This window comes from Watersipora subatra, chromosome 9 (assembly GCF_963576615.1).
Source record: "Watersipora subatra chromosome 9, tzWatSuba1.1, whole genome shotgun sequence".
NCBI classification, from domain to species: Eukaryota; Metazoa; Bryozoa; class Gymnolaemata; order Cheilostomatida; family Watersiporidae; genus Watersipora; species Watersipora subatra.
This window is the reverse complement of record NC_088716.1, coordinates 8,162,988-8,188,723: the sequence shown is the minus strand read 5'-3', so window position 1 is coordinate 8,188,723 and position 25,736 is coordinate 8,162,988. Positions and strand designations below refer to the sequence as shown.

At 35.4% G+C, this 25,736-nt stretch overlaps 1 protein-coding gene across 1 annotated transcript; it reads right to left on the bottom strand.

The window, feature by feature from the left end:
* Positions 1–6,434: 6,434 nt before the first annotated feature.
* On the bottom strand, positions 6,435–6,800 carry LOC137404754 (uncharacterized). Its single transcript, XM_068090987.1, has one exon. The coding sequence runs from the start codon at positions 6,798–6,800 to the stop codon at positions 6,435–6,437; it is 366 nt and encodes a 121-aa protein (XP_067947088.1).
* Between the last annotated feature and the right edge of the window lie 18,936 nt (positions 6,801–25,736).

Here is a 25,736-nt window from a genome sequence, read left to right as displayed (position 1 = left end):
CTAAACTTAAAAACGAACAAAGTTAAAAAACGGTGCACAAAAAGCAGAAAAAATTCCTAAATAAAAGAGCCTGTGGTGTCAAAAGCACTACTATATTATGACTAAGGATAAAGCACAAGCCAACAAAAAAAAACAGAAAATGCTGAAGAAATTATAGTGTAACAATATAGCACCACGAAAAAATGCAATATAAATTAAATGAAGAAGTATAGATGAAGAAAACTCGCAACGAAAGGACAAGCTTTCAAAAGATCAGTCAGCACAATATCGAAAAAAAGTAAGCAAAAACTATAGTACCTTTACTTTTTCCTTTATATTTTGCAGTATATTCAGAAACCTTATTTGAATATAATCAAAATTGCTTACTGGTTACATTCCTCTTGTATATTACTTGTATTAGAAAAGAGAGCAACACACAGCAACATCTACTTCAACTGATCACGTAAAAATGCAAGTTTTATTACGACAAACTCTAAGTAAGTTTGTTTCAGCGGTTGATCAAATTATATCATCTGCCTTTCCAAATAAAGCCAAAGCTTGTGAAGACTTTAAATTAGCGACAAAGCCTAACCACAATTCGCGCAAGGCCATTTCAGATGTTTCACCTTTTGCGATGATTCGAAACAAACTAATAAAGTGTACCCTTAGCAGTTGCAGTCACAGACCGATGATTAATTCAAGAGTATGCTTGCAAAAAAACTTGCCAGTTATTCAAGCGGCTTTGCACCAAACACAATATAAAAAGACAGGTTGTCCATCATTGTATGTTATTTGAAAAATGCTTTAATGAAGTGATATAATCGTAATGAAAACACCACTATGTACTTTACTAAGTCAAGAACAAAAACTTGCTAACCTATTCGAGTGTTGATTTATTAAAGATAATCAATGTCATGTTTTGTGAAAAAAGTATGAATGTAAAAATATCTGTTAACATATTTTTGAAGTATAAACTAAAATATATTAAGAACAAGGTTGCTGGCATGCTGCTGCAATGTATCTGTGACATAATTATGTTAAACAATTACCCTTTTCATTGCAGCAGTGGCTTCTTCATAAAAAATGATTATAGTTCCTGTATCTGAATGGTTATAAGCAGGTGGTAAGCCGATGAGTCATGTTCCAGCCTTTTCATACTCTGTCATTTTCGTTTACATTTTCCAAATGCATTGATAAAACATGCTATTCATGTGACGCTCAATAGGAAGGTTAGATATTTGGTCAACAACATAGGTTGTTGCAGAAAATCATCGGGTGTAGTGGTCGATGAGGACCAGCACCCACTTGTTCCTCTAGGCATGATCGGAAATGGCCCCACCAGGTCCATGGCTACTTTCTGCCAAGATCATCCGGCATAGAGCCTTCTTTTCCCTCCGACCGCATTTTTCACTCCATGCTTTGCGGTTTGGCACACCTCACAACTCTTAATGAGTCGTCTGACTGTGGCCGTCAGTCTGGGCCAGTACCAAATCAGCTGGAGGCGGCTTATCGTTTTTCTCACGCCATAGTGAGCTAGGGCATACGTTTTCCACACCATGGTCTTCCGCATGGCCGGAGGCTGATGGCGCACCATCTGGGGTAGCCCTGCGAAGCGGCTCGTGCTTCCTGCATGCCATCCGGCTGTATGCGCAGAGAGCCTCGCATATGATGCAGGATATCCAGCTCTCTGCTTCCGACTTCTAAGTGTTCCGCTGGCACCTCTTCCTTTGAGGCAATGGCACGATACTAATGGCCATTGGTCCTTGTCCAGTGGCCTGTGTCCGTGCCAGCTCGATCTTTGGCCCTGTTATCTCTGGCTTGGCCGGTAGCCCCTTAGAGGAACCTCTGGCACCCAGGTTCAATCCCGCCACTGTTAGGGTGGGAATTTTGTGCGAATTGCGGGCCGGCCCTCCCTCCGGGGTATGCGATGCTGCCCAGGGTTGATCTCGCCCTGTCAAGAGCGGGAGTCCCATCCAGACAACTGGTTGGTGCCCACGCGGCTAACGGCCCTTGTTTTCTTGCCAACTCCTTTTGTGAGGGGCTCTCATCCTTCTGCTCAATGCTTGCGCATGGCCGGCAGTCCTCGCAGGTTTGCTTGCTCAACCCATCTGCGTTCCAGTGGCGAGTCCCTGACCGATGCTCCAGGACGTAGCGGAACTCAACCAGGATCTCTAGCCACCGGGCTACCTGGTTCTAGGGTTCCTTCCTCCTGCATAGCCACCGGAGTGACACACGGTCTGTCCATAGGAGGAACTCTTTGCCATGCAAATACAGCCAAAGGTGCTTAACTCCCTTTACCACCACAAGCAGCACCCGTCGAGTGACACAATAATTGCGTTCCGAGGGAGTGAGGGTCTTGCTGTAGTAGGCAATGACTTTCTCGTAGCCCTCCTAAACTTGAGACAGCACGGTCCCCACTCCACATCCACTGACGTCTGTGTTCTGGATGCACTGCCTCCGGGGATCCGAGTAGTGCAAGGTCGGAACGGTGCTGATACCATCCTTCAGTGTGTTGAAGGCGATCTGTTCCCCTTCTGTCCATCTCCAGGGCTCTCTTTTTGTAGTCAGTCTGTGCAAGGGATGCGCTATAGTGGCAGTTTTTGAGATATATTGTCAGTAGTAGCCGACCGTCTCGTGAAATCCTTGAAGTTCTTTCACTCCGCCCGGGCTCGGTCATTCTGTGGCTGCATTCACCTTGTCGGTGTCGGTAAAGACCCTGTGCTGATTTACTATGTTGTCCGGGTAGCGAACCTGGGATTGAAATAGTTTGCACTTGGACGGCTTTAACTTCAGTCTGTCCTTGTAAAGTTTCTGGAAGACCTCCTCAAGCCGATGCAGATGCGTATGGAAGTCCGGGACAATGACTATAATATTGTCTAGATATAGTAGCAGCGTTCTCCAGTAGAAGCTGTGTAGCACACGTTTCATGAGTCCTTGGAAAGTGGCGGAGGCGGACGTCAGTCCGAAAGGCAACACCTTCTATTTCCATAATCCGGACCGTGTCAAAAAGGACTTCGCTGTTTGACCCCTCCCCTCACAGTTCGCTTGGGCCGCCTGGAACAATTCTTCAAGGTGAGCTGGCGTGCCATTGGTTGAAGTCGGACCGGCGTCACACAGTAAGGGATTGATCTCTTCAGCTTGCGGGGTCTCCACTCTTGTGTAAGTGCTGATAGTGGCTACGGACCGGAAAGTCAAAGGTCGCTCCGTAGCATTCATGCAATGGGTGAGGACTTCTCCCCTGGGTCTTGGCTGATTCAAGCTACTTGCTATTGAAGGTCTATCAAGAAATCCTTCAATCAGTCCCATGGGGCAGTAATTTCGCGTGGTGATGCTACAGTGTATTGCTATCTCTGTCCGCGTGGGAACCACTTCCCCCACCCTTATCACCTGTACCTTGCTCTGTAGCAGCCGCCTATGTTGATCTGTGCAGACTAGCTGTCTGCCATCCACTCGGAACAACTGTTGCTCAAATTCGAGAGAACACTGATGGACCATGAATAATGGCATTCCGAGTATAGCATACTCGCTCAGACGACAAACCAAAAAGACATCCTCTGTCTTTACAACTCTCAGGCGATTGGCCAAATGAATTATCCCGTAGAAGGGGAGCCACGTTTCATCTGCCAATATCTATGGCTGTCGCTCTCTTTGAGTTAGTCCCGTTCGGCTCCTGGCAATCAGTCAAAGACTGCTTATTGATCAGCTTTGTGGTGCATTCTGTGTCTGAAAGAAACTGGATGGGCCGCCCCTCCACTTTCCTGGGAGGAAATAGCTGATGGAAAAAAATCGACTGAAGGCTTTCACTCTAGTGATGTCTTCCAAGACTTCTTTCGAGAGGCCCCGGAGCCTTTATTTATGCGGTGAAGTGGAGTCGGTTTCTCGGGCTGTCCCACGTCCTGGTTAAACCCGTGGCTCTTATGGTTGCAATCCCCAAGGCGGAGAAAGGGTCGGCTCTGCCACCTTCAACACAGGCTTCCAACCATCCGGTCCAGTGAATGTGGTTCTCGCTGTTTGGGTTGGAGGGGATTTGGGGGTCACCCTCCTTTGTTTTGGGATACGTGCCTGCCGTTCACACGGAGGGGCGTAGGCGGTATCCGGGACAGCGGCAATGTCCAGATTGGTCTCACTCAAAGACTGGTAGTAGTTTCATGTCTCCACAGGCCTTTCCTGTGCACAAGTTTTCTCGGCCTAGTCCTTGCTGGTTGAGACCAACCAGCAGCTGTCACTGAATCTCATGTAGTCATATTGTGTTTCCACGCTGTTTGACCTTGGAACAGCCAGTAGTCAGAGCTACTGATGTGGCTGTCATTCGTTTCCCGACGCCGGGTTGGTGTAGCAAGGCCAATTCTTCTGTACGTGTCCCGGTTGCCCACATTGCCAGCAAAGGATAGCTGGCTGGCTCCTCCTTTTGGTTGGAGTGCGACCCTGTTCCGGGAGCCGTTCCACCTTGTTTGTGAGAGATTGGACCAACTGGGCTAATCGTCCTATAACATTGGTTTTGGCCAAGTTCACCTGGTCGGAGGTTCCTCCCTCCATGGTTCGTCCCGAAGATCTGGTGGATTTACACTCGCTTTCTTTAATCTTGAGGTAGTCGTTCCCGGCCTGTACAGCGTCAGCCAGCATGGGGTATGTACAGCCAACAGATGATGCTGCAGCGCAGGGTCCATTAGTGAGCTGCAGAAAATCTCCATAGCCATACTATTTTGGTGTCAATTTGGCAGGTCCCCGTACGCAATGCCAACCAACCTTTCAACCTCCATAGCATGCTCCTGAGATGCTGTCCTTTCCTCTTGCCTGAGGGCGTTAAGCTGGCTTAGCGCCTGCTTGGCGGATAGCCCAAATCTTGCCCGTAGGGCATTGAAAACGGTCTCCTGGTCCTCGGCCCCCCCCGCAGTCCTCAGCCTGTTCACCTACTGCTTCCTGGAGGTGCAATAGCGTTACTCTTCCGTCTACTGGTTGGCATCAGCTACATCTGTGAATTGAGTAAAGAAGTACTCCACATTTCCCTTTCCAGTGTACTGGGGAGTCCTAAAACGTGGTACCGGTTCCCGAGCCCTTGTCATCAGTAGTACCCATTCTAGTGCCTTGACTAGTGGGTCGGGTCTCGGGTCAGCAGTTCTTGCTCTCCTATATTTCATGTCTGGCTTTCAGTAGGTTTCTGCTCTGTTCCCAAAGCAGTGCCTCTACCGTGTCTATAGCTGTCAGCTCCTCTCTGTGTTTCTTCTTGTAGGAGCTTCTTCCGGTAGTAGCACGCTGCCTTCTCAGGTAAGTCTTATCGGAGCCTTTAAAAGGTTTTTACTCTTAGAGCAGTGCATCTACTGGGTCCGGTACCGCAGGGCTTTCCACAGCTCTCTCTCGTTTTTTCCTGATGTTAGGAAGTTCTTTCAGTAGGAACAGCGTCACCGTTTTTCAGGCAGCCCAGCTCAGTCAGAGTCTAGTAATCTTCCCAGTGTGCAGTGATCCTGATGTGAGTCCTGTGGTAGAGTTCTTTGGATCCTCAGCGATCCCACCGGTGCCACCAGTGTAAATGTTTTGTGTGACCTTCACTTTCCTCCACTAGTACAAGATTCCGTGAATGAGTTTATACATATGTTTTCTGCATAGTTCATAGGTTGTACAATAATGCTCAAGTAACATTCAATAAACAGGCCTAGAATAGCTCTGCTCTTCTACACAGAGGTTTGAGATTATACAGCTAGTAAGCTCCGCCTCCGTTCTACTTGGCTGGACTCAGCATGGCTCGGCCCGGCTCGGCACGGTCTTGACTCGGCACGACTCTGGCTCTGGCTTGGCTTTGGCTTGGCTAAACTTTGACCTCGTTATTCTGCCTGACCGAGCACAGCCCGGCCCGGCTTAGCTCAGCCCTAGCCTCAGCTCTCAGTGAATCACATTCCGCAACACTGTCATAAGCAGAATGAGCAGAAATGCATCGTCATCAGCAAACAGCATCTCTTAAATGTGGTGTTGGATAGTGCGAGATCTCATTATGAAATGAGAAACTTTAACAAATACACCGTCTTGTTTATATGTACAGCTTTTGACAAGCAACTTTGAAAGCTACATTAAATATAGAATCTTAAAAGATGGAGAATACTTCAGGAGGTAGAACCGATTATTGCTTGATTTCATTTAGTATCTCAAAATCATTTAGCAAGTCGTTATCTTCAAACAGCCTGTTTTTCTGAATTAGTGCTCAAATCAGGCTGGTTAATTTTACTGAGCATCCTAATTTTTGTAGCATTCTCTGCAGTCCATCTTGTCTCCATTCATCATGCCTTCACCAATGGAGAGTCTTCCCACACCAAAAGCTGTCATGCAACCCCATACCATGACTCCAGTAGGGTACTTAATGGTTGGTAGCGTACAAGCCGGGCTGTACTCCTCTCCAGGTCGTCTCCTCACATAACAATTTCCAGAGTGCTTTAGCCCACTCTAGATGACGCTTGCGCTGTTTCTCAGAAACAAAGGGCTTGCGCCTTGCAGCCTTTCAAACCATTTGCAAGCAGTCTTCTTCGCACTGTACTGGGGTGAATCTCAATATCTCTGTTGTCCTTGATCTCCTTACAAAGTTGAGTACTGTTCAGATGTCTGTCAGCGAGGGATCTTCGTACCAGGTACCGATCTTCACGGATAGTCGTCTTCTTGGGTCGTCCAGCAGAGTAGGTGGGTTTAAGACTGCCATTGGAGGTCCAAGTCTTGATTGCTGTGTAGACTGCCTTCTGAGAACAACCAACTTCCGCAGCTATCTGTCTTTGGGTATTTTGCTGTTTGTGAAGGTGCAGAATGATGGCTCTTCTCTCTGTAGATAACACTTTAGGCATGGTAAAGTTCAAAGTCAAACTGAGTTCAAAGTTAAACTGAGAATGAATAAGACTTCAAGTGTCCTGCTTTAAATATGCAACAGTCAGCAAATTGCATAACTGAAATGTCATTATGATGGGATTTAGGATATTTCACTTTCTTTGAAATTTGACAAGCAGTAAACTTTCTCAGCTGGGAAGGTTTGTGCTAACCTGTTATAACCAGATTACGTATAAGACCAGATAAAATTGTTAATCTGTTTAATAGGATTAATATAAATCACTCAGAAATGATTGTGTTAAATCAATCAATGCATTGTTTGAAAGCACATCTTCTGCTGATCAGATTGATATATAATATCTGGCATGGCATCATAATTTGCGGGAAAATAGAAAGCAAATGGAAGATCCATTCGATATAGAGTGAACAAAACAATGTGATTCCAAGTTTATGCACACCACTGTATATATGTAATTGGTGTGTAAATGCATTACCTTGTTCTAGAAGTTGCTGGTGTTTGAATCTGCTCTTCACATTTTTAATCCAACCGCTGTCACACATGAGGTGAATAAATAAAAAGCTTAGAGGAATTTATTTTGAAGAATTAGTGATTGGCCGCTCTTGACAATCTCAAAGTCATAGAAAGGGGAACTCTTTAATCAGTCACCGATTTGAGTGGTCTATAATTCTAGTTTGGTTTTATGCATACAATGTTGAAAATCCACCATTGAAGAAGGGAGACAAGATAGCCACACTGGGCAGGCTTAAGGCGTGGTCACATGAGCACCGAACCGAACTAAATGACGCAAAATGACGTTGCTCTCAGCTGTAAAAAGTTCGGCCGAAGACAGTTCTGGCCAAAACAAACCATTTCGGTCCTGCTCAAAGTTTTGTGGTCGAACCCTTGCTCTTATTGGCTGGTTAAAATTCTAGAATTCTTGTGAGTACGCATCACATTTCTCCTTACGTGCGTGTAAGTAAAGTTAAAAAAGAAATGGGTTGATACTTTTATTTCATTAAATAAACAACATGAAGCAATTTACGACAAGGTTCACCCAGACTTGTGATTGTGTTGAATAAATGTAAGATATTGCACTAAAGTTTTGCATAAATGTAAGACAATGGTTGTGATTTTCTTTCGTGTGGAATATAAGTAATGTGTCATATTCATTCGGATGAAATATTGCTGACTGATATATTTATGTAAAACCACAGTACTATGATAAAGACTGTTTATGTTTGTTATGTACTCAGCATAGAAAAACATTTATATTTTAATGAAAAAATATAATTATGTAAATGGGAAGGGTTGGCAAAATATTTGTATTGAGTGATTTATTTTGAGCAGCTGAACGATCTTCTGATTAATTTGCTGTGTAATTATAATTTATTATTGTTCCTCAAAGTTTTTTGTTTACAATAAAAATATTTAGCTCAAATATATAACAACTACTAATGAAACCGTGTCCTGTTTCTATATGTATGGTATCTAGGAAGCAAAGTGACTTCAGATGCCGTATGACGTGCCACGAACCGAACCAGCCTCCGAACCGAACCTACGTTGGTTCGGTGCTCGTGTGTTCAAGCCTTTAAGATGATGACAATGTTTAAGCTGGGGTGAGTCTTACTTTTGTTCAATAATTCACTAATATTTTTACCTATATTATGATTTTGAATCTAATGATCTTCTCATAACCTTCTCTATTTAAAACCTTCAGTCTAAGAACTGTCCATTAGATAAGCTCCCTTCTGTCTTCCCTCCTCTGAAACCTCTCCTTACAAGCACATGTGCTATCTTACTGAAAGAGTCTAAAGTCACTATACTGATCTGCTAACTATTCATAGCTTATTACTAGTTACAGCTAGTTTAAACATTTAAGTTGCTCTTTTGTTAGGCCTGGTGTTTTGCAGAGTTAGCTGTTAGCGCCTCAACTTATTATAATTTGTGCAATAAGGCTGATCATGGGATTAATTTAGCCAATAGATAACTAACAATGTTTCTACATGTAAAACTTGAAGATTAGTTATGAGAAGAAAAGTCAAGATCTGTTGAGCTCAAGCTTGCTTAGTGCATCTTATTATTTTAAAAATACTCAATACTCAATTATCTTTTTTCTTAGATGGTTCAGTCTGAGGACTCACAACTTTTGATTACACACAATGCCAGTTTCTGGTCCCACAATCCCCATTGTTCAAATGAGTGTCTGACATAAGAAATAAAGTTATAGTAGGCCCACTTGATTGTCTATATTTTGTTGTTTTTATTTGAATACTCCCTAGATTATGTGTACTGATACACAGTCTGATCTTTGCTAAAACATGCTTTTGGTGATTACCAGTGGTACTGATGGAACATTTTGGAGAATAAACATGATGAAGACAGCATGTTCGTGTTAGCTTGTAAAATGCATGAAGAAATCTTTATCCTAATTCATATTACTTGTATGGCTACTCTGGAGGCTTCATATATACATTTAAGTAAATGTTTGTGTTCAGATTTTTTATTAGGCTCTGGCAAATATTTTGCAATTTTAAAGAAAGAAATTTCATACTTAAACGAGGCCGTCTAATATTCACAATTAAAAGTTCACAACTTGGTGACTTCCTTTCAGCTTGGTTGCTGAGCCGCCAACTGACTGAAAGGCATCATGTTCATTTCTTTTGGCGTGATCTGTATCACTAAAGTGAACACTTAGTTAAACAATACATTATATGCTTGATTATATGGTCCTCTCACAAGATCAGAGTGAATTGCAAGAATCTTGAAAATGCTGAAAGGGTTAACTTGAGTGCGACTGATCTACTACTTAAACTATTTTCTTAAACCCAAGCATTGACTGTTGTTTTTATCACTGATTCCTACTACCTGAGCAGAAAAATGAGTTTTAATATGACAATTCTAACTATCAAAAGCAATGAATGTTTGAAAAAAAACGTAAAACTCAATTTTCAGTTTTCTCGCTAAAGCTAACATAATATGTATAATTTGCTAACTTAATAATCTCTTTAAGTTATTTGATATTTGAAGCTAAATCGAATGCATGATATTTCAGCCCATGTAAATATTGAAGTGCTTCCAGCCTCATTCTAAACCGAAAATCAATTTTTGAGTTATCTGAGGCAGTTATAAAAGTTTTTGGCTAAATATTAGTAGAACTTTACAGCACTGACTATTGCTAAATGAAATTAGTTTTCCATTCAAATTTTAAAACTTTATTTTCTGACAAATAAAAAAAAACGCATGTGATATCCCAAACTATAAAGCATTTTTCAATATTAAAAAATGGGCAAATATATTCAAAGGAATAAAATGATAAAATAAAAAAACTTTAGAAGTTTTTTGATATTGAATAGATTTTGTGGTAATTATTTTGCTGGGATCTATAAAGAAAAACACGAATAATTTGACAATGATTGATTTGTGATTTTAAGTGGATATTTCTGCAATGCTGTAAACGTGGTCTGCAGACTCTCCTTTTGTTGTTTCATATGCAGGCTCAGCATAGGCGTACTGGGATGATGATTTGGTAGAAAGTACCTCATCATCAGGATTGTTTACTGCACTGTAGACATTCTCAGTCTGATCTCTTCTCATCATTTCATAAGCAGGTTCAGAATCAACTGAATCATAAACAGTAACCTCTTCACCGCCAACTTTTATCTCTGAGTATGTAGCATCTTCTGTACCTTCTCCGATTTCTGTGACTTAAATAAAACATATGTCATCATAAATATAATTGACTTTTCGAGGATTTGGTAGCAACTAAAGAACAAAAATAATTTCAATAAAAAACAGGGGTTTTTAATGTGTGACTCTATCTTATTAAATCCTACATATCTAACTTCAGTAACAGATGCAGGTATATACTATTAATATTACTTGATAATGATAGATTAAAAACATTATATTTTATTGTACCATGCTATTCGTATGCTGTGGCAAGAAAATTCTAGTATCATGTCATAGAAAACCATGGTAGTAATCTGTAGCTTTCAATTGAATCATATTTTACTTTTTTTAAAGAAAGCTTCTACATATTTCTGTAAGGAAGTTAAAAAGCTTCTTACAAGTCCAATTAAAGTTTTCCAACAAAGCAAACTTCTGTGATTTCCACCTTTTTACAGATGTATATCCCTATTTTGTAACATATAAATTTCAAAGTAAGAATTTCCAAAGTATAGATCCTCTCATTGACAAAATATAGATCTGGTGAAAAACTTGTTTTCTCTTGTGTTTTTTTGTCCAGCTCTTACAGTAGCTGCCAGTTGGATCTAACGTACTAAACAAGTGAGCTTTCAATAAAAAATTTAAACTCTTGTCAAGAGCATGCATCATTACAGGTAATTGTGTTGAGGCTTTCATAGCTTACACAAAACCACTAGCTTCCATCATTTATTTGGCCAAGGGAAACAGGAATGATCTAAAACCTCTGATTTTGTTTCCTTTTTTATTTTTATTATTTTTTATATTATTATTTTAACTCTTGCACTTCCTCCTTTAACCCTTGTGGCTGGTTTGCCCTAAAGAAATCTGACTTCTGTTTTGCTGGTCAGTCATTCTGCTCTGATGGTCTGTCAGTCTTTGTTCAATTTGTTTAGTCTAGATCAAACTTACACGGACTTGACCCATTTCAGAATGGGGCAAAGAAAATTTTCTCTGAAAAAATTTGTTTGGAAAATTATCTGGACAGCATAAAAATTTTCAGTGGAAATTAGTTATTTTGGAGAAACCAAATATTTCTTTACAAGGCAGTTAGTTTTTCATAGTTTCTGACAAATATACTGGTGAACAGATACTGTGCCTGACCAAATTGTGAAATTATCTGCTTTGAAAGAATTAATAGTGACTCGGTGCTTGAGTTACACCTTCATACTCCCACATCACCTTTGAAAAAAGAATGCATAAATGTCTTATTGAGAGAGTATTAGTTAGGTGATTTCAGCAGGCGTTACCAAAATTAAAATGCTAATTGAGTTGGTACAAAACAAAAATCCTCTCAGTTTTGGTCAATCTTAAGCTAGGCGGGTACTTCGCCTCTACTTCTTATTGACAAAATGATGTTCCAAACCATGAATTTGTTTGAAACAGATACATTTGGAGATTAGGCAGAACATAAAGCATGGAAACTATGTGAAAGCCATGCTTTCACATAGTTCTTATGCTTAGTCTGCCTAACCTCATGCTTAATATCCTGTTCTGCATTTACTACCATGTGAAATCCAAAAATGCAGAGAAGATTGAAAATCTCTCATGTGTTCAATCAACTTTACCTTGTGGATTTTTAGTACTGTCAGTGGTAGTTGGTTTTTCCTTTATTGACGACATGGTTTTTCGATTGTTATTTTGCAATCCCTGATTTTGGCACCTAAAAACATAAAAAGTGGTAAACCTTACTGGCGCGAAATTGGTAGTTCAATTTAAGCAAATAGATTTATTAGTGTGTATCTACTTGCAGGCCTTTGAACTTCAATATCACAAGACAAGTCTACATTATTGTAGTAGAGTGGTTAGTACCTACAAAACCTAAACTAGAGGAGTGCACATTTTATCAGAACTAGTGTAGACAACCTAATGTAATCATTAGTAGTTGTTTAATCCTCCTCAAGTCGCAGTTCATACTCACTAAATCTTCTTGCAGCAAATTTTTCAACAAAGATTTAAATGGTGAAACGTAGGGCTAGTTTTAACTTGATGTATTCTGTTTTATAACAACTCAAAAAGATCATCTTATAGAAAGTGTGAAAAAATTGCAGTCTAACCGAAAATAAAGTTACAGGTAAAGTTATGTTTATGGTTTTATCCGATTACATTACAACAATGTAAAAGATTCTCTCTAGGGTATCTAAAATTATCTGTTCAGTACCTAATTTCTAACGTAATCAGACTTCAAGGTTCCACAAAATTAATCACACGCTGATTATATACAACCAAATTTGATGGCTAATTTAAATTAAAAATTGGTTTTCATACGTAAGAACAACTCACATAGATGAAAAAGATTTCTAAAGCATAGCAGAAACTTCAACGCAACAGATGCCTTGTAAAGTTTTTAGCAACATCATTAGGTAATAAAGAGTTATGCAACCCAAACATATGGCGATGCAAGTAAATAAGTGCATGAGGTGTTTGCTCTTTTAATATTAGGTGCTTATTCATGTAGTTTCAAATGTATTTTATTAAGTTGTTATAAAGTGATTTTACACCCCGTACCTTATCGTGGAAACTTGGCAAAACAAGAACAAAATGCTTTCAATGGCACTGACGTAGCTGTCATTTCATATTCCCAACTTATTCTTAGTAAAACAAGTACTAATATTAACTAAATTGATTAGTGGTCCTACTTAGCCAAAACTTTGTCCGCGGAGTATAGCTGATAAGGCTCTAAAGCAACTTGCAAAATTGCCCCCAGATGCAAATGTAAAATGATGAGAGGAGAAAATGTAGATGATGAGTGCAACAAATTAAATGTTATAACCAAAGGTGTATATAAGTATATCGATAGATAGTAAACTATAAATACTTAGCACAATTTCATTATTCAAATTTGAAAGCTTCGTTAAATTTCTATAACTAGTATGTAATTTGTACACACTGAAACAAGTTAAAAACATTTGCTCTTTAATTCGAAGTCAGAGCGCAATAATTAAGGAAAAATAGTTCTCAGTTCCTAAAACTGTGCTAGTAAACAATTTTAGGAAGAATACATGTTAATAAGGTAGCCAAGGATCCATAAAAGAATAGACAAACACTACATATATTCTGCAGAGTTGAGAAGGAGATGGTTTTTTACCTTCTGGAAACTAGGACAACAATCAGCAACACCAGTGCAATCATAACTAAGCAACCAACAGAAGTTCCAACTATGATGGCTGTTCCAGGTCCAGAGCTTGGTGCTGTCAAAGAAGTTCAAAAAAAAATTAGCCTTCAACAAAAACAAATGTTTTCAATGAACAGATATCCAATAACTTCAACAAGTGCTACAGTATATTTCAAAGTTGTTGCATTTACACTAACTCTTTCATTATAAAGGCTCACAAAATATTGAGCTTCCACAATGTAACAAAAATTAAAAAGATAAACAGGTACTTACTAGTGACAGTTAGATAATCAGGATGGAGAGCAATAAGTGGATCAATGTTCTTCTGTAAATAAATAGCATCTATTGTTTTATACAGACCTCAACAAACGCGTTTATAAGTCAAGCAAAAATCTTCATGAATACTAGCTGAAAATTTGAACAAAATTCAAATGACAGATCCATTACGTTTTTTTAATAAAAGCTCTTGCATCACTTGAATCTGAGAAGGTCAATGAATTATAGCTAAATGCTTTAAAAAAAACTTTGTAAACAATTGATAAACTGAACTTTATTTAACTACAAGTAATGTAAGTAGCTTCCTTTACCACTTAGTTGTGATATAATATTATTTACACTCTTAACATAAAAACATTTCATCTGTTAGCATTTTCTCTTAATGGTTTTGCAATTGATGAGTTTTGAAAATTTTTAGTAATTAGCAAGATTATCTTCATGTGCTTTTAAGTAATATCTTGTCCTACACATTTGAAAACAAGAAATGGTTTCCATACTTCTGTTTCAACTTTCACAGCGACGTAAACCTTGTACTCCACTTGTGCTTGTAGCTCGGCATTTATAAATCCTCCATAGTCTTCTCCATCTCCAATCGTGAGTATCAGCTCCTCTTCAACCTTTTCTGCAGTCAACTCAGCTGTTGTATAGCAGTCGCACTCTCTTCCGTCTATATACCTTTGGTTTACTGACTCCTTTGTACATCCACAATCAGTTACATTTTGTGTTACTCTTTCTCTGCTCTGCTTTGATAGCAGCACTAGATAGGATCTGAATATACCATTTATGGTGACGCTTTACTTTTCAATAAACATTTTGATTGTAAACACATTTGTAAAGTTAAAGTGAGTTGACAGTACATCATTTGCATACTAAATAGTAGGTAAACGCCAAACATTTAATTATGACGAAAACAAATGAATCTAAGTTGTTGCTAATTACTGCTTTGTACTTTTGAATGATAAGCAAGTTTTTGGTAAAGAAACTGCCGGTCAAGTTTTTTGAAAAAACTAAGCACAGTCTACTTGAGTTATGAAGTAAAATATTAAAAATTTTAAATCAAACTATATATAAACTTACATTAAATAAACTTATAATAATTTTATTCTAGTTGTTAAAAGGTTTAATGGTTATAGTTACTTGAGCTGTGATGTTAACTGCAATTGTTTGCTTGATTGAATTCGCTAATAATAGTTTAGCTGAATTACTTTGAAAGTCTATTTGTCTTGAAGCTTGAGAGATCTAAACCAGGTGAAAGCTAGGCTTTGACAGCTTTTAAATATTTTTTGACTGGCATCAGTGAGTTTTTAGGTGTCATATAAAGTGTTATCTCATTTTTTCATGTCGTGAGTATGCAGGTTATTGAACAGACTACAGGTAGGCACACTTTCAGTATGTTATCTGTCTATTTCACTCAGTTTTCTTGTAGAGTCTTAAACTTTCTTGAGACTAACAGTACAACATTTTTACTTGCACCAGATATTCATTTCAATTTTAAAACTGCCCATTAAAAGGACCACATCTTTCAAAAAATTTACAAATTTTTACCTTATACTTGGCTGGCCATTACAGAGTTACTCTTACCCTATTGTGCCTCTTTCTGTGTCAATGTTTTTTATCTTGATCTTGAGAGATGAACTCTTTTGACGTTCTTCGATCTCCTCCAACATAGACTTTTCTGTGTCTACAACTATTGAAATCTAGCATGTTTGAAAAGCTTCTTGATTTTTTTAACAACAAACTTCCGAGCTTGATTATTAAAATAAAAACCATAAGTATTACCTCTTATCTTTTGGTACATTTACAAAGTATTCCTTGATAATTTAATTTCTATAGTAACCATATGAGTTTTTTCTTTTTTGGCAAAATGAAACATTATTTTAGCTGTTCGAATTTTGGTTGTTTGACAAACACTTTTAAAAATGTGGAACTTTGAATGATTAACAAAAACCAAAGTTAACTATGCATTTTTAGAGATTTTTTCTTTTGATATGTTGTTTTTTATATGAAACTACTACTGAGCATACAATAAGGCAATGACCTAGAATAATACTTTATGAATTACAAAACAACATTATTACTCTTAAAGTACATTGCCAAACATTCACAAGTTTTAGAAAAAGGCACTTTATAAGTTTTGCCATTTTTTAAGCAAGTGTTTTTGTAAAAATATTTGTTTTTTATTTTTGCTAATTATATGCATGAAAGTATAAAAACTCACGATTAAGCTGAGTGTAGATTCTATTTTTTGACTCTTCTCCGCTTCCAATAGAGTTGGTAGCGGAACTGAAGTATTCAACTAAAGTGGCTGATGGAATGCCACATAATTCTGTTGTTGCTGTCTCTTTTGAATCTGATTTCAGCCTTAGTGACATCCCAGAATGTTCTGGATAGCTACAGGTAACCTGGAAGTGAAAGCAAGATCTTATTTTATAAAAACACAATTTTAGCAAAAAAAAATGTGTATGCTCGCCTCTATGTCTGTTATAAAAATGACTATGTTTTATAAAAACTTAGATCATAGTTAATAGTTCATCATTGATCATTTATTGTGCAATAAACTGAATTTAGAGAATATTTTGATTTTCCAACAAATACCGCAATAATGACTATTACTGGCTTTCCTTTTGCTTATGACTTACTGACACAAAAATAAGCAGTAAATTTTAAGGTGTAAAATTAAAAACAAGTATATACATCAATGAATTGTAGAACAGTGAAAAATGTTATTTTGGTAAGATAAGAACTGCCGAAAATGTGTCATGGTTTTCAAAAAAAGTCTTGAAAAATTAATAAAGTTGCCAAGTTTTCAGAGTAAAAAGAGTTTATAGAGATATTTGTAAAACTGCCAACAGATTTCATAGGTTTTTTGCTTCCTCAATATCACTTGTGGTTTTTGAAGCTACATGAGTTGTGGTTTTGTGAAGCTACAGATGTCTGTACTTTTCTATGAAAAAACTAACTCCGATCCCTACATGAAGTCATCACATACCATCTTACCTCATAGCTAATGATAACACCATTTGGTACATCTGGTTTCTCTAAGTTGACTATAATACAACTTGTATTAGATTGGATCATGACCTTAGGTTCTCCTGGTGCCTCTAAAATGATAAACATCAATGTTTGAAGTTTTGACTAGTTGTGCTAATAATTTTTCTTTAAAAGTCATTAGATTTTCACTTCTCATTATCAACTTTTTTTTTAACACACTAGCTAATAAAAATATTATCTCAATATTATATTAATCTTTGAAACTATAGTTTCCTATCATATTTTTAGTATAATTACTAGTAACCATAGGCAAGAAAATATAGCATTATAGTGCTTTGCATACAGTAGAGACAGTGGGAGATCCCACCTTCGAGACAGATGCATAGCAAAAACGTTGAATATAAGTTACGGTCATTTTGCACACTAAAAACACGCACTTAAAACTAAGTTATAGTATTTTTTTTACTTATCTAAATTTTTACTTTATCAATAGCAAAAGTTTTACCACATCTCGGTTTTTTTCGTCTTTTACCATAACTTTTAATGAGTCTATATCAGGCGTTCTAGGAGGATACATTTGTCTATTTAATTGATATATATGCATCTAAACTTATACCTCTATATATATATATATATATATCTATATATTTATATATATGTTTATATATATTTATATATATATATAGAAACACATATATGTATATGTAAATATATATACATATTAATATATATATACATATTAATATATATATGTATATATAAATATATATATAATAATATAGTACTTACCAAAAACTTTTTTTGCTAAAGCTGCAAGCAAAACAGTTTTCCAATTATTTTAAACATTCTTAAATTTGAAGATAAACAACTCAAAGCTTGTCAGGTGATAACTAAGCAATCAAAATATTTTCTGTATTTATATCCTGATATTCAATAGTATAATTGAAGTGTTTTTGAAATCTCGTCTAACAATCAGATAAAGAGGTGCGTTTAGTACTGCATAAACTATTATTTTGTGCAACACTTTTTCAAGTGTTTTAATTTGTGTCCCTTTTCTATAGTTGAGGTAAATTACAAAGAATAAAGATCAAGAATTACAAAAAGATGTCAAGTAATAACATAAAATACACATTTTATTCTATAACAAAGCAAAAATGCTCATTAGTTCAGAGAATATATATTTTTTGTATTTAGACCTAAATACCTGCAATTGTTTCACTAGAGAGAACATAAGTTGAGCAATTTATGTTGCAACAGGTTACATGGTTGTCCAATTTAATTCACAGGTTCCTGTCAATATAAAAGTGCTTACCAATGAAGTGAGAAAAATCTCTGCATATTTCACTTTGTTAAAGGTTGTTTGAATTTTAGCCAGCTACCAAGTTTGAAATAGAATTAAAAAACAAATATTTCATATCTAAAGCAGTATAACATGGTAAAGATGTGCCTTATATTAATGAAAAAGTACGACTCACTCGTCTCAGCTGTAGTCAAGTATGTCTTTGTCTGACTCCTTAAATCAGCATCATTGGTTGCCTCTATGAACACAGAGTATCTAGTAAATGGAAGTGCTCCCTCAACAGTGATGTAACTAGCTGTAGCATTTGTAACTGAATATAACACTTTTCCTTCAGGATCATGGATAAGGACTGTATAATTCTTAATTGACCTGCAGTTGGGCTTCGACTCCTGAAATATTTAATTTTTGTCTAACTTATTATCTAGTAGCATAACTCTTGTGTATCATAACTATACATATTGCGCAATGAGGTAAATAAAGATTTGTACCCAACCTAACATATTTAGGTATTATTTTAAACTAGCAATATCTGTTCATTATTTTAATGACTATTTAAGACTGAGAATACACGCAAGGTATCAAACATTTAAGTAAACATCATACAAAACTACATAAACATAACTACCAAATTATAAGCTTTCATGGAACACCTTAATTTTTTTGCAAATAATATTCTATTTTTCATTTAAAATTGACAAGTTATTTACTTTTCGGATGATATTTCGAACAACAAGTTTAGTTAAAACTGCTTTGGCCACTGCAACTGACATTAGGACTAGTACGACAAGTAAAAACTTTTAAAATATATAAACTGATCTGCAAGTCATTTAACAACAAAGAATGCCTTTGAGAAACATGACTTATACAGTATTGAAAACTAAATGAACTCCATAAAGTAGAAAATAAAAGCAGATTAAATAAAACAAACAAACAACCAAAATTTAGTTAGATGTAGACAACAGCCGTAAAACATTTTAAAAATGTCTTGTTTAAGATCAAGTGTTTCGGTGTTAAAAATAATTTGTGGCAAAATAAGGTAAAGCATTACCCCCTTAGTTACCCATTTTATTGTTTGTTAAAGTAAAAGTGATAAATTTCAACAGTAAACTAATAAGAAGTTGTGTTTCAGTTACCAGAAGATTAACTTGCACAAATATTTCATACATTTTATCTGAAATTGCTGGCGTTTTTTAGTTTTTTTGCAACTGTTGGTGATGTTTGCTTTGATACGATTGCTAAGATGTAGCAAGGTTAAAATTGATAAAACTTGATCGCAGTTAATATGCTTAAGCCGAGCAAAAGTTTGATAATGGCTTCTATAGCTGCAGAGGAACCAATATAATAGAGACACACAATGATACAACTTGATCGCAATAATCTAATATAACTAAGATAACAACCAGTCATATCATTTTTCTTCTATTTTTTTGATATTTTTATTAGCAACAAAGTTTTGTCAATTTTATTCCTGAAACAATCAGGTTGTCAAATCACCTCAAGCATAAAAACAATTTCAAATATATCTAAATTTTATGATAAAATGTACTAAAGTTCTGCTTAACTTCACTGGTAACTTTACTAGCAGCAATAGAACTTTATTGTTAAACTTATAAACTGAGTGGTAAATCCCTTTCAATTAATCTAAATGACTTCATGCAAATAACATGTTTTGTAATATATAAATAGGCTCATCTTCACTTACTTCCAAGTAGATGATAATTGTAGTTTTCTCTGATGAAACTCTTCTGGAGCTTGAAAGAAAAGAAGGAGTAGATGGATCTGTCAAAAAGTTAATTTAGATGATATTCATATCTTGCAAAAATGTTTGTAAACATAATTGTTTACCTGCAGTAGACACTTCACTGATTGAGTTATTTGCCAATTTATGCAATGAGGTTTTTGTTTGCAGATTTATACAACCTCAATCAAATCCCTAACTAAATGGCACTTTTTGATGCAGTTTTTTGTAAAGAAACTCTGTTCATAATAATACTGCTCAATGCTAAATTACAATAATCTTTTAAAACCATGCAGATACTAGCATCCAAAATAAAATCTTCAAAAAATTCAGCCAAATTTGGTTTAGAATTATTATTCTTTCAAGTCATTTTCCTAAAGTCTACATGTATATAACATTTCAACTTGGTACGTACTGCCACATTTGATGTTTACTAAGAATTCATTTGCAGGACCAGATCCAAATAGCAGTCCAAGCTCGTACTTTACATTTTACTATGCTTCCTGGTTCATATCCACAATCCTCTAAGACTTGCTCTGTTGTTGATGTTCATTGTGAGTAATCTTCCTCATCTTTAACACATTGGTACTATAAAATAAATATTCAATTTGACAGTTCAATTATTTTATTACTGCTCATAAGTTCCAACCAAGTTTAGCTAGCAAATAAATAATAAAAAACTCACAAAAGGAGTGTCAAACTTCAATTTTTGAGCGAGAACTAATTAAAATACTATAACTAGCATTCTTTAAGAAAAAGTTTATGAGGAGGCAATAATCTAATAAAATTTAATCTTAACAAGGTGTTATTTTTATTGTCACTCGAATGTATTATAATTTATTTTATTAATTATTTCGCTACCATGAGCTGCGTAGTAGAGCTCGACCAATCAATAGCATATAACCAAGGGGCACATGATGCAGTTTTAGCAAGCTTAGTACTAATGATTTCTGATTAGTGAGTAGTTAGTTAATTACTCTATTGTATATGTAATCAAAAAAAAGAAAACAACTATTGAAATGTGTTGAGCCAATAGGAACTATGTTTACAACCTACCTTCAGTGTAGTTTCGCTTTCTCAAAGCTTAATTTTTTTATCAAAATTTCTTCTTAGCAATAACTAATTGTTTATGATATGATATCAAATGTATGGGCCTAAATGATATGAAGGATAACAGCTACAGTAATTTTATGACTTCTAAAATAATGAAGATACACAATTTAACACTTCCTACATGTATAATATTTATAAAAAGTTCAGCTTTCTTAGAAGTTTACTATTTACTCCAACGTACAATATATGACACTAGTAAACTTTATCTTTTTGTTGAGAATATATATGACTGTTTTTTTTGCAACTTGCCAAATTAATATAAGTAATGTTCATATCATACATGTTTCAACAGATGTAGAGTTACCAATTAAAATGTTTAACTATTTTTCCACCAGCAGTTTCGCTACATTATAATAATTAATATCTAAACATTTAAAATTGATTGGCGTATAAACTACATAAAGATTTATTCCATTTTTAAGAAAAATATTCTGTTTGTTTATAACTAAACTGGACAATCCAGTTCAATTAGTTTTTCATATATCCTGAATTTTTATTTTATTTATATAAATGTATGTAGTTGTTGTATATGAATAAAAAAATGTTACCTCATACATAATGATGACTCCATTGGGTTGAAGAGGTTCCTCCCATTCAGCCCCAACACAACTCATGTTTACAGAGTAACTGTCTGTAAGGGTTGGCTTACTCCAGGGTTCTTAACATAAGTTTAATAGTAAAATATGGGTTTTTGAGGTGCTTTGGACAAATTAGTTTATACAGGTTTGTTGGTTACAACATTAAAATAAAGTAGTAGCTATTATCTTGGCAGAAAACATCATAATAAAACAGCCTTCTCATTGTCCCCAAAAACTACCTTATTTTCCTAAAGCATTAAATATTTTTGCTGTGCCAAAGAACATATTTTACAAAGATTTGCCAACTATAAAACTTTAATTAGTTGATACTCCAGGCATTCCCAGTATAAAATTACTAATATCCAATGTTGAACAAGTATCATACCAAGTTCTCCAGTTGTAACAGTGATATACTTTGTACTTGTGAGACCTTCATTGTTACTGGCTCTGTGTTATGAAGTGCACATCGGGAAATGTGTTACATAAATCTTAAAAACAAATTAATCTACGAAATTATATTTTCCCAATAGGTCTATGTTGGGAACTAACATTGAATTGTTTTGGTTAATAAAAAACTTGCAAATATAATTTGAGCATTTCAAACAAGCGCATACATGCTCATCCAGTATCAGAATATTATTTTCAGATTTATGCCATTTAGGCAAGTATGTACGCATATCATTACATTACAATATCATCCAATTGGGTTAACAATATATTGTCTCAGTATCTCAGCAGTGATTTTCATGCTGTACAAAATGAATTACCTAATCTGTAACTAATCAGATTGTTTAACTATTAATTTACAGAGGTCTACAATACTTAGTGCTCAGTCATTGCCTGCTCAATAATCAATCATCATATATACATTCAATTTATTAATACCATTTTACAACTGTATTAAAACTGACTATAAACTCAATTGAGTTTGAAGTATTTAATATTGCAAAAAGATATTGTCAAATAATAATTCAATTTTATGGATTTTGTAATGAAATGTAAATAATATTGTCAGATTTCTTGTTGTTTTTTTTACTAAAACTAAACTAAACTACACTTACCTCAACTGTGACAATGACTTGTCGTCTGCCCTTTGCCCCATCATATCTCTCTTCGAAGGAAGGTGTTTTGGAGAAAACAGGTTCTAAAAATATGAACTTTTAAGAGAGGTCAGCGTAAGGTAAAAATTCATTACAGCTGTTTTAGATTAAAAGTAGTTTAAGCCGTGAAACATAAAAAAGAATAAAAAAGTAAAAAAGAAAAATTATTGCTAACAGTAATACATAAATGAGCTCAACCATCATTAAATAAGTTCAACTCTATTCTTTGAATTTAAATGGACGGATGAATCTTCCAATTTTTTCCCGACCCAAAATTAGAAAACTGAGACAACCAAAACTTGCTTGGCCAATGCTGCAGCCTACATGCAGAAATACAGGTTGGCTAATAAACATAGCTTTTCGGGCTATAAATTTAAAAAAAAACATTATTTGGCAAAAGCTAAGCTGATGAAAATTAAGGATATCAAAAACAACTAGGTACTCAGTTTTCTACTTTCAATGAAAATACGCAAACTAAATGGTAGTTTACAAAATGTTTAACTGCTGCATTTGTCTTAGAGTTACCTCGATACTCATGGCTTAGTTATAGACTACATGACCAACAACAAATAAAATAGACTTATAGATGTTATTTTACTTAACTGTGAGTTACAAAAGAATTGAGTCGAGAGACACAAAATTACAAAAATAGTTTATTTCGAACTTTTTTAGAAATTAAGTGAAACAAGTGAGCAAATAAACAGGCAGCAATAACAAAAAGTATAAGGGAACAATCTGGAAATAGTAACTAGCCAAAATTTACACATACCTGCACACTGAGTAGTAGCTGAGATGCTATTTGAGGTGCCTGAGCCAGCAGAGTTCCAAGCTCTCACCTCACACTGTGTAGATGTATATGGTTGATATTCACATAACTTTACCGATTTCAAAGTTGTTACATTGTTCCAGCTTCTACCATCACATCTAAACTGTAATTAATACCAAACACAAGACCTTATGCTAACTGAAGGTCTGATTACAATCACATGTGTTTGATATTGTCAGTCTAGATGTTACTAATACCATATAAAAACGTCCTTTCTGTTTACGATTGCAAAAAAAGTTCTCGTAAACTCATACCTGATAAAGATAAATGCTTCCACCCGGATACTGAGGCTCAATCCAAGTGAGATTCACACAGCTGGCATTTCCTGCAATTAAACTTGGCTGATGAGACTCAAACTGGGGATCTACAACACCATTCACATGTAAAAGTATAATATTAACTAATGTAAGCATATAAAGTTATTAGTAGGAATCATTTTTTATACTTAAAAGAATTTTTAAAGGAAAAAATGTTATTCTTGTTTACTTGAAAGCTAAACAGCAACTGACTTACTATGTAAGTGAGACAAGAGAGCAAAAGGAGTATTACATAAGAATTACATAACAGATGAGTGAGTGAATATGAACAAAGAGTCTGATAATGGCTATTATATACAAATAGGAGATAACGACTTTGGTCAATGTCTAAAACTAGTGCATATTCAACAAAAAGTACTGGAGATAGTTTCATTAACCCTACACTTCCAATCATTTCAATCTGTAGTTTTAGCTCTGTTTAAACTCACTCAGGACTCCTGATGTCTCAGTTTTGCGTCTAAACTCGGAACTTTTCTGAGAGTTCTCAGCTTTGACCTTAAACTCAATCTCTTCACTTCCATCTACATAGAACACTGTATTCGTCTCCTCCTGCTGATCAGATAAGGTTCCGCCATTCAGTTTGTAGCTGTACTTCAGCACTCCTGCACAATCGACTCTTTCAGGTGCCTGGAAAATATGATAAAACTTGAGAGGAATTACGAATGCTTTTCCATAAACTCAGCAATTTCAGTTTTAGCTAAACGTAAATCTGAGAACGTTTAATGTACCGTTATTTATAACACAAAGTCATTAGTTTTCAGGTTAAACACATTATCGACATAAAATACCGATTAGCTCCTTTATATAGATAGTCACTTTGGCAACCTTCTGGTTAACCAAAAATATAAATACCATATAAATATCATGATCAAACTTTTTTCAGAGCGTTTTGAAAATAATTTCAAAAAGTTACAAAACTTGCATTCATAACACAATTATTGACAACCTGATAAGACAGTGATATTACGGATTCGTGACATTAATGATATATACAAATCACTTTTTTATCTCTACACATTCATTGCCTCTACTAATCTATTTAATAAATATAAAAAACTTTACAATAATTTCCTATTTCTAAAACGATAAAAATTTTTGCCGACTGTTACAATGTTGAAATTGAGTTATGACAGTTACAATATCTCAAAATCCTTTTCAAAAAAACTGTTTTCTGATGATTTTAAATGAGTATCAAATAAATTATGAGGAAGGTAAACATTGGTTTTTTACAAAGTGCAGAGGAGGCATACTTATGATCATACATGTAGCATGTTTATTTCCTGCTGGAATATATTTGTGATAGTTAAGATGGCTAAAAGGTCACATACATGCACACAATTACTTTTAATTTTTATCAGTGTTCTTTAGCCAGAATCTTAATTCAGCACACACTTCTATATATTGTAAATTCGATTTGAATTAAAATAATTTATGCAAAGTATTGTTTAACACTTTGAACGTAAACATTGAACTGATGAAAGTTCTCAAACTTTATTTGAATAGAGGAGTGTCCTATAGTCTCAAAAATATGGTTTTCTTTCTCACCGGACTTGGAAGAGAAAAAATGTATAGGCGCACCTTTATTATATGTACCAGTACTCTTGCAGTTTAGTATGAGAGATCATAAAGTGTCTCTGCACAAGTACATAGCGGTGAAATTATTTATAAATTCCATAAGGGGGGTTGACTTTTGCAGGTGTTAAAATGTTTTTCTACTAGTGTGAGCTTCACAAATTTTAGTCTCCCTAATTTTCACCTTTTATACCAACTTTTAGCTTTGACCTAGGAAAGATGGATGAGCATCGTTCTTAGGATAGTGAGTATATATTTTTGTTTTACGTTCTTTTAATCATACACAATGCTTTTATCGTTTTTGCTTTTTCTGACTTTTCTTTTTAA

What these genes read in the sequence shown, in the direction of transcription:
- LOC137404754 (XM_068090987.1), bottom strand. Translation starts at nt 6,800, where the DNA reads ATGCCTAAAGTGTTATCTACAGAGAGAAGAGCCATCATTCTGCACCTT.